The sequence below is a fragment of the Neoarius graeffei genome, chromosome 20, assembly GCF_027579695.1.
Source record: "Neoarius graeffei isolate fNeoGra1 chromosome 20, fNeoGra1.pri, whole genome shotgun sequence".
NCBI lineage: Eukaryota > Metazoa > Chordata > Actinopteri > Siluriformes > Ariidae > Neoarius > Neoarius graeffei.
This window is the reverse complement of record NC_083588.1, coordinates 10127277-10137367: the sequence shown is the minus strand read 5'-3', so window position 1 is coordinate 10137367 and position 10091 is coordinate 10127277. Positions and strand designations below refer to the sequence as shown.

The following is a 10091-nucleotide window of genomic DNA, read 5'->3' as shown; positions in this document are numbered from 1 at the left end:
TTCACACCTACGCTCAATTTAGAGTCATCAGTTAACCTAACCTGCATGTCTTTGGACTGTGGGGGAAACCGGAGCACCCGGAGGAAACCCACGCGGACACGGGGAGAACACGCAAACTCCGCACAGAAAGGCCCTCACTGGCCACGGGGCTCGAACCCGGACCTTCTTGCTGTGAGGCGGCAGCGCTAACCACTACACCACCGTGCCGCCGTGTATAATTTTGAGAAAATTTTTTTTTCTCAGTTTCAACATTTGATACGTTGCCTTTGTTCCACTGTGGAAAAAATATGGGTTTATCTCATCTCATTATCTCTAGCCGCTTTATCCTGTTCTACAGGGTCGCAGGCAAGCTGGAGCCTATCCCAGCTGACTACGGGCGAAAGGCGGGGTACACCCTGGACAAGTCGCCAGGTCATCACAGGGCTGACACATAGACACAGACAACCATTCACACTCACTTTCACACCTACGGTCAATTTAGAGTCACCAGTTAACCTAACCTGCATGTCTTTGGACTGTGGGGGAAACCGGAGCACCCGGAGGAAACCCACGCGGACACGGGGAGAACATGCAAACTCCGCACAGAAGGGCCGTCGCTGGCCCCGGGGCTCGAACCCGGACCTTCTTGCTGTGAGGCGACAGCGCTAACCACTACACCACCGTGCCGCCCTAATATAGGTTTATGAGATTTGCAAATCATTGCATTTTGTTTTTAGAGACAGTTTGGACAGCGTCGCAACTTTTTTGTTATTGGGGTTGTGTATGAGGATAAATTCCACCCATTTCTATGAGAATACCGGATAACGCATCATCACGCTGGCGCGTGCCTCCCTCCTTCTCTTTCTGACGCGCCCGGTGACGCAAAACGCCTCTGACGAAAAGGGGCGTGAACCCGGAAACGCGCCGCTCCTCAACGTTCCATCGTGGCTTTTATTTTGAAACGGACACGTAGCAGAGATTCGGATTTCAGTGCTTGGTTCTCCGAGCAGTTCGGTGACACATCCTCAGTGAAAGCAGGTCGATGGCATCGCCAGACTGCTGACGTCGGGGTTTTGTTCGTTTGGCACCGTATCGGATACGATATTTGGATCGTCTGAAGGTTTATTCGGGTGAAGGAACATGTCGGCTCCGGGTTACACGAATCTGAACTCGACGCAGAACGGCGGAGGTCCTGGCACTGCAGCCGCTTATCACAACGGTACGGGATTAGCTGGATAACGCTGCTATGCTACATGACGCTAATGGTCACTTTCTGTTTTGGTGGCTGAGGTTTTTTTCCCTTTTTGTATTCCTGAATAAACTTTCATTACAACCAGATAGACTAACGTGTCATATCTGAGGCGAACCAAGACAGAATTCCGAGTCGACGTTCACTTAAATTTCTTGTTAGCCGTTTTAACACTGAAGCTAAGCTAAACTAGTGACGCGTAGCTCGGTTCCTTCGGTTATCTAACTAGCCTTAATGTGACTTCCTGTCACCTATTTAACCGTATCCGTGTTTCTGGTGTTTATTTTATATCATTTCAACGTATTTCTAAGAAGGCTAGCCGTCTTAGTTTTGTTTGCTAACACGCTAGCTAAGTAGCTAATCCCGAATTCGGCCGGACTGTTCACTTTTCAAAGACGAGTGACTTAATTAACTAACCTACTTCCGGTTTGTTCTGGATTTAAAAGGTCAGAGGTCACTTGTTGAGGAAATTTCCAGAATTCTGTTCCATTAAGTGTCTCGCTCGCTCACCTGTTTTAGTTAGCGGTTAGCTGTGTTTTCTTTCCTTCTTATTGTTTATTTTCGAATTCTGAAACCTTTTAAACGAGTCTTTTTTTTCCATTTCCGACCTTCCATGTTCTCCCTAATGCCACACGGTGACCTTTGGACCTGTTCAGTGTGTGAAAGACTGTGAAACTGGTTGAGGAACAGGTGTGTGTGTGTGTTAGTTATCAGGGCAAATTGCCTCAAGATGAGTCCTTCCATGGCTAAAAGTCCACCTGGAATCAAAATGGATCTTTTTAGTGTTTTATGTAGGCACCAAGAAGCTAAAGTGCGCTTGGTGGAAATACTTATTCTATTTTTTCCCCCCTTCGCCATGTTGTTTAGAAAAATGCTCCTAAACACTGACACGACTCATCCCGTACTTCTCCGGTTTGTGTCCAATCAAATGCCGTCGAGAATACGTTTGTCCCGCCCCCTGTCAACAAACTACTGCTGTTGGAGTGAGAAGGGGTGTTCACATGGCACATATTTGCATTGATGCTGCACCGATATATTTTGTTGCGATATATCTTACACCGGTGTAAATTTTGTGGAGCGTTCACACGTCACAAACCTGCTTACTAGAGAGAAGCGTGTTAGCACCGGTGCAGCCCCACTTGCGTTTACACGGCAGTTTTTGCGACCGTGCTATACGATAGTAATAATGCGGAAATGAAATATGCGCATGCTTGAAAATGTATTGCCTTTTCCCGGTTGTCATGGAATCACCAAGTGCCGGGAAAACAACGTGGATGAAGACACCAGTGTTGCCAGATACTGCTGACGTTTTCCAGCCCAAAATATGTTCAAATCCGCTAAAATGCACTTAAAACCGCCCAATCTGGCAACACTGGAAGACGCGCAGTTCTGTTGTTGTTGTTCGCCATTTTGGAAGCGCCAAATACCAGGATGCAAATTATGCAATGCCTGTATGTAATCAACTCTCCTCACGCGTAGCGAGTCTACCCCTGTAGCGTTCAGACGTCCCATTTTATATCGGTGCTGCCCCGCAAACTAGCATTTACTCCGGAGTAAATTTCTTAAACCACCTCCCGAGCAGGGTTAGGTTTGCACCGGTTTAAGCAGCTTTCAGCCATACATGTCAACCTTTGGTCAATCAAACCCGTATAACCAACCTCCAAAATCCGTATTTCCCTTATAAAATCCTTATAAGATGCAAATTAAAATAATTTACCTAAAATTTGAATGATAATTAACAATGACATATTCAAGTTACTTTTTATTCAATATTAATAACAATAACCCTTCAGAATGAACACAAAGCTCCAATGTTTGACAAAAACACAAAGTGTCACTCTAATGTTCTGAATTGTACTCCATGACAGCTTTTTTAGCAGTCTGCACCAATACCTCACGAGGCTGCATGTCACAGCAAGTGTCTGTGTTGATCTTTCCGGAGTGCCCATTCAGAATCTTTTCAGTCGCTCAGGTGGAAATACGCTTTTCAAACAAAATGTTACTTCCCGGTTGGCGGGATTCTCGCAATGCGGTGTGCGCATGATCAAAAGTGGAACGAAGTCTCGCTACCACAAGATAATGCGCGATTTCATAAGACTCTTTACTGGCTGTCTGTGCTTTCTGTGGTGTACAGTACGTTTGTAAATGTTATGTGCTCTTTTATCATCGTGGGAATTGATTATAGCTCTAAATAAATGTTGAAGTTTTTTTTAAAGAATCCGTATAACTTTATTTGAACGCCCGTATACTACGTTTATTGAATCAAATCCGTATAAAATACGGACATTCCATATAGGTTGACATGTATGTACACCGGTATAACTTTGTACCGTGTGAACGCTCTACCGGGGCTACACCGGAGTACAAGTTGCCATGTGAACACCCCTAGAAAATAGCAGGTCGTGAGGAGACGGTTTGCTTCGCTTTGCTTACGGATCCCTCATGTCACTTACTGTATGATTATAACTTTGTGGACTCCTCACCATCACGCCCGGATCCATGGCGAGAGAGGTTTATCGAGCCCAAGTTGGGAAATTGTCACAGCAGCAACTTGTCAGACATGTGAAAAGAAAGACACACTGTCCAAGGTGAAATACAATTAAAAAAAAAAAATCCCAAGAACAAGCCGACTATCCAAAATACAGATAAAAATGTCGTGATATATCTCTGTATATGTGCGTTGTACATGCGAATGTGCATTAATAGTGCCAAAAACAAGAATTGTGACAAATGAAGATTACAAACTGTGCACAAGTAGCAGTATCGAACGGACAGTACGTGGAGGCCTTCCCAAAACCGTTGCCGCCAAGTTTTCAATCGCAAAACAGTCCCGGACGTCTTTGTATCCTGTCGCGTTGAAGAATTCCCCTCGACTGGAACGGAGAAGCCGAAACCTGCTCCAGCATGGCAGCGCTGCTGTGCGCAAAGTGAGCTCTGTGAAGATGTGTTTTGTGTGGAAGTACGCGACGGTCCTGACCTCAACCCGACTGAGTAACCTGTTCCATCGATGTAGTGCTGGTGCCTCATCGAGAACCCGTTTGATGCATTTTAACTGAAAAAAAAAAAAGACGGGTGGAGGATGCTGAAAAACTGGCACCACAAAACTGCTGCTCACAAAGTTGGAAACGCTGGTGACGGGAGGGGCGGCTGAAAGAAATTTACCCCCGTTTTGATAAAATAGGAACCAAATTTGAAGTCGCTTTTGACAGGCAACCTTCAAATGGAAACTTAACTTGTTAAAAGTAAATTATTTTGAAAGAAAAGCGGATGCGTTCTGTCTGCTGTGATTCCTTTCCGCCCTCCTGCAAATGTTCCCTGAGGACTGGGAAGGACATAAGAAGTCTCGTTCCTGTCAATTTTGACATTTATCGCTTGTACTCGCATCAGAGTTCAGTTTAACGGTTGTATTTTAAAAAAAATTTGTAGACCAATTTATTGATTTATTTCCGCTTCGATTCGTTTTTGTATCGAGCATTAAAAAAAAAATGGCGGAATGTTTTTGGATGTGGTAAAGAGAGAAAATCCAGGCTCTTCATGTGCAGGTGGGCTGTGCAGAGGAGTCTGCGCCAAGCCTGGATTTTTCTCTTCACCGCATACAAAGACGCATCTTAACCTGGTAAGGTAACAGAAATAACCCCAACTTCCATTCTAGAACGTTCAGTTCTCAAACCTGTCGAAATGCAGGTCAGTTCTCAAAAGGCACCAAGGTAGAAATGGCTCCATCCCAGCACCATCCTGCTGGAAAAGAGGTATGGGATGAACCATAACACCGACTGCACACCAGGACTGCTTGCTTGGCATCTGTGCCCGACCTCATGAATGCTCTTGAGGCTGAATGGGGAAAATCTGCATGGCCATGCTCCAAAATCGAGTGTAAAGCCTTCCAAGAAGAGTGGAGGAGGAGGATGGCAAAGGGGGAACGAAGGCTACATCCACATGACAACAGCAACGAGATTTTTTTTAAATATCGCGTCCACATGGGCAACGGATCAGTAAAATTTCAGGTACATATGGCAACGCTTGCTGAAAATGATGCAATACACATGCCGCACCTCTACGTGCGCTGTAAGACGGTCCCATTGGAGACACCAGAACAATAGAAGTAGACGCATGCGCATAAACCCCTTCTGTAGCATCAGCCACATAAAGTTTTGATTATTAATCAGTAGCGTAAAACGAAAGACGTGGAAAGAGGAATGAATGGGGGTAGATGGAAGCCGGTACGCCAACATTCTGATATCCTCCAGAATTCTTTAATGGTCCGGAATAAATTGAATGCTACACGTTGATGGATTACTTTGTTCTTCTACGCCCTTTTTGAGGAATGTATTGTCAGACTTAAACCAACATCTGAAGAGGTGAGATCGCTCCTTTTTTTTTCCCCCCCTATTTTTGCTGGCGGGATTGTTTTTGGAAAGCGCACGGGCGGTGCGCGGTTTGGTACTGCTTCCGCAGTGTTTCAACTAAAGACTCTGCCCTAAGGGCTATATTCTCTCTCTCTCTCTCTCTCTCTCTCTCTCTCACTTTGCACCATTACACAATAAATATTCACAGTGAAAATGTTTTGTAAGCGCGTTTCATGAACCAAGTTATAGGATTTGTTGACAGCTCGCATTGAGTTCGTTGCACTTCTACCCGGCATGAAGCACTGACAGTCATGTGGTTGTGACGTCATCGTAAACAAATCCGTTCTACTCATCCAGACAACTTTCTCAACGGCGCCGTTGCCAGATTTTTTCGCTCTGGAACCCGCTCTCAAAAGATTTCGTTTTGGGGCACCCAAAACGCCGGTGCCGTGTGGACACCAGGCCGAAACGATAAACAATTTTATCAGGTTCACCTGAATCTGTTGCCGTGTGGACCGGGCCTAAGTCTGGAATGGGATGCTCAAAAAGCAGACGTGGGTGTGATAGTCAGGTGTCCACTTGTTTTTTGCCGTATTGTGTGTTTCCTAAAGAAGTTTGGTGTTAGATTCCCTATCCAGAATCTTCATCTTGTCTGAAAGATGGACATTCATGACAGGCTGCACTGACTGACAGGATGTAATGCAAAGTTTAAAAAGCAGCAACAGTGTACATATGAAATGATGGAGTGAACATTTGGTCATATTGAGGCACTTTTTTTTGGTGTGTGGGTGAGTGAGTGAGGGAACCTAACCAACAAGACCCTCTTGTTATATTCATGACCGTTCTTCAGCGGTGTGAAATCATAAACAAGGGGTTAGATTGAAAAGGGTGGTGAATCGGAGTTGAGCTGAGCCAATCCAAAAACTTAAGGCTCCCAAGAACTTTAGAATGGTCAGTCTTCCAGTCATTGGTTACATCGACCCATACAGGTGCAGCCAGTGGGTTGCACTGTCCAATTTGTCAGCCTCCTCCAACCGCCATTTGACGATGCATTTGGCTGGTGGACCATCAAAACAGCAATGACGCCAGATCTGGAAAGTATGGAAGTCCAAACAGTGGTTGGGTAAATATATGGATATTTTCTCCTCAAGTCCATCATGGAAAAAAACATACATTCACCATTTTGCTGTATTTCTATAGTGCTACAGCTCTGTCTTTTGGCTCAAATAATCTTCAAAGAAAGCTGCATCGCAAAATAAGTGTTTGGGTCCCATCTTTTAGCAGAGTCGATAGCAGTTGGGCCGGTTGTTTTATTCCACACCCTAGTGTTCCTAGTGTGTTTGCCCGCCGAAAGAACGATACCAAGGATGAAAACGTGTCAGGATTTGATTTAGATGGTCGAAATGCTGAATTTGCGGAAGCATCTTTATTCTTTGCAGCAGCGCAGTCCACTGATTGCGGATTATATTGTATTCTGTCGCGAAAGTTACGGAAAGGGCCCACCAACCAGATAATATCGGGTTAGTCATGGTCCATTTCCAAATGTGAACTAGCTTTTGAGGTGCTGAAGAGACATGGGGTCATCGTAATTTGATTGTAATCGATTACTTTTTTTGTGAGATCATAACTTGACTCAGGAAACATGCTGTAATTGTAATAACAGGTACCAGTAATCGTAATCATATAACAGAATTACCGGATGGTAAAAATATAAGTGAAGAACGTTGGTACCTTGCGTATACTCAACGTCTTTGGTCCGTTTACCTGCAAGGTCAGTCGACTTTAATGGTCTGGGGTCTGAGGGTACTTTCTGGCACGCTAATGATTTTGGCATGCTCTGATTTTATCAATTAAAGCAAATCTAAGTAGTATTTTCAAAGTCATATGACTTTTTTTTTTGTGTTCAGCACAAGTTTAGCTACAATAATATCTGTGTAGTCTGTATGTCATGATTACTTAATAATAATAATAATAATAATAGATAAATGTGTCAAAAAAGTAGTTTTAGAACTGTGTTGGAATGTGTGGGGGGGGAATAAACGTGACCTTACCCATTGGGATGAACTGTTTTGGTCACTTGAGGTGATTCTGTTCAGTCTTAGGAATGCATCAAGCACAAACACTTAAATCTGCTCCACTGAGTTGGACAATTAACTGGCCATCAAAAAAAAATTGTCCTATTGTTTTTGGGATAAAGAGTTAGCAGTGGGAGGGGTATTCAATGAGAAGAGTAAAAAATTCCATTTCATTCAATGTGAAGAGTGAAAACCCGTCCGACTGCCAACTCTTAATTCCATCAGGTCAAGTCACTAATGCCCCTCTTCCACCAAAGCAGTTCCAGGGCTGGTTCGGGGCCAGTGCTTAGTTTGGAACCGGGTTTTCTGTTTCCACTGACAAAGAACTGGTTCTGGGGCTCGAAAAACCGGTTCCAGGCTAGCACCAACTCTCTGCTGGGCCAGAGGAAAGAACCGCTTATGTCAGCGGGGGGGGGGGGCGGAGTTGTTAAGACCAACAACAATAACAGGACCGTGAAAGATCGCCATTTTTAAGCGACGAGAAGCAGCAGCTGTACAAACGCGAAGTCATTTTTTATTATTATTATTATTATTGTTGTTGCTGCTGCTTCTTCCGTGTTGTTTTTGCTTCAATATTTGTGCCAAGGTTTATGCAAACGTAGCGACGTAACTGACGTATACAACGACGTAATGACGTGGCTTCCCTTAGCACCGCGAGCTATGGAAAAGCAAACTGGTTCTCAGCTGGCTCGCAAGTTGAACGAGTTTTGAACCAACACCAGCACTGGCCCCGAACCAGCCCTGGAACTGATTTGGTGGAAAAGGGGTAACAATGGGTAAGGTTGGTTCTCACCCCCCCACCCCCCCCAACCCAATTCTAAAACTGATTTTTATAACGGCTTCATTTATCTGGTATTTTACTTTATTTTGGTATTTGACCCTCTTTAGTGTGTCTTGAAATTAACTCTTGTGCTATTTTACTCAGTTCAGAGCCACTCTGTTACACAATTACTCTGCGATTTTGCTCCCACTCCAAATTTTACTCTCTAAACTCAAAATAGAGCAAAATTAACTATATTGAGAAATACTTTTAACTCTGGGGGGGAAAAACTGCTCAGTCATTTTTCCTGTGTATGCACTACAGTGCACGCTTACCAACCGATCTGCTCATCGGAAATAGAAGAAATTATCCATGTTTTCACTTAGTCTCTTGTACTTTAATGTACACTGGCCAGTTTTACGTTACATTTTGTGAAGAGACTATATGAAAATATGAAAAATTATAATAAATGTTGCAAGTAAAACTATAAAAAAAAAATTTTTCCCCTTTATTTTCATTGTTTGATTCATTGAATAGTATTGCTCATAAGTGCCCAAATTTGTCCCCAAATGGGTCAAAAGCACTTTGGCATTGTATTTGCTGTAATCGTACTTGTGCTCAAGTAATCGTAATTGTGGTACGTTTCATGGAATTGTAATTGAAACTTTCAAAGTAGCCGTAATTGAATTTCACGTAATCGCCTCAAGTCGAGCGCTGATGAACTGAACGTATCAGTAGATGGGCTCTAATAATTGTAGCTCAACAACATGACCTCTGGCTGGCTGATAAACTGGCAACTCGGTGGATTTGATTATGAAAATCAGTGGTTCTCTGTTGCATGCCCCAGTTCCCCTCATGTCCAATCTATCTCCTGTGCTTTTGAATCTCTCTATCAGCCGTTTCTGTAACCTGGCAACCTCACCCCTTTAAAATTTCTTCCGGAATGCTCCGTTTGTGACGGTGCTTTATTTTCCGTTTCCTGTTTGACCTTTTATTATTTTTCTTTCCACAGGACCAGGTCAAACTCACCCAGCCATGTATCCTGCCTCGAGTTACTATACTGGCGTTCCTCAGCATGGTTACCCCACCGTGCTGCCTCAAAACGCTCCTCCTGGAAAAGCCCTGCCAGCAAGTACCAACTACTACGCCAACAGCCACCCTCAGACCGGGGCGACCCCAGGCACAGGATCTGTTTTTTACTCTGCTCCGCCAGCCCAGGTCCCCGTCAGTACCAACCCTGCTGCTTCTGGAGCTCCCCAGTATCCGCCACATTCGTACTATCAGCATTATGCCGTGTCTGCTAATTACTACGGACAGAATTACAGCGCTGCTGCCCAGGGGCAACAGAATCCTCCACCACCGGCATCGAGCGGCGCTCACCTCGGGCCCCCGCTCTACCCCATCGTGTCCTACCCGTCAGCTCCTGGGAGCAGCCAGTATGGAACGCTGCGGTCGACCCAGGCTGCTGCAGGAGCGGTGCCTACCCAGAGCGCTTTGCAACCTCAGCAGCAGTATTCTCAGGACAACAGGGCCACACCCACCCCACCAGCTCAGCATGGTTACGGAGCCCCACCCCTTCAACAAGCAGCTGCCGTTAATGGCCAGTCAAGTGCAGGTAAGCAAGATTCAAGACCAGAACACATCAGATTGTTTAGCAGGGTTCGGCAGTAATAAGGACTTTG

General features: G+C 44.7%; 1 protein-coding gene across 4 annotated transcripts in view; it reads left to right on the top strand.

Annotated features, from left to right (window-relative positions):
- The first annotated feature begins 929 nt into the window (after nucleotides 1-929).
- Nucleotides 930-10091, top strand: part of sec24b (SEC24 homolog B, COPII coat complex component) — a 72247-nt gene continuing 63085 nt past the window's right edge. For 3 of the 4 annotated variants that reach the window (XM_060901204.1, XM_060901202.1, XM_060901201.1), the window contains exons 1-2: nucleotides 930-1198; nucleotides 9422-10024. In XM_060901204.1, coding sequence (XP_060757187.1) covers nucleotides 1120-1198; nucleotides 9422-10024 — 682 coding nt within the window. In that variant the 5' untranslated portion in view covers nucleotides 930-1119. The remainder of the gene's footprint in view (nucleotides 1199-9421; nucleotides 10025-10091) is intronic. The other variant, XM_060901203.1, reaches the window with a different exon arrangement.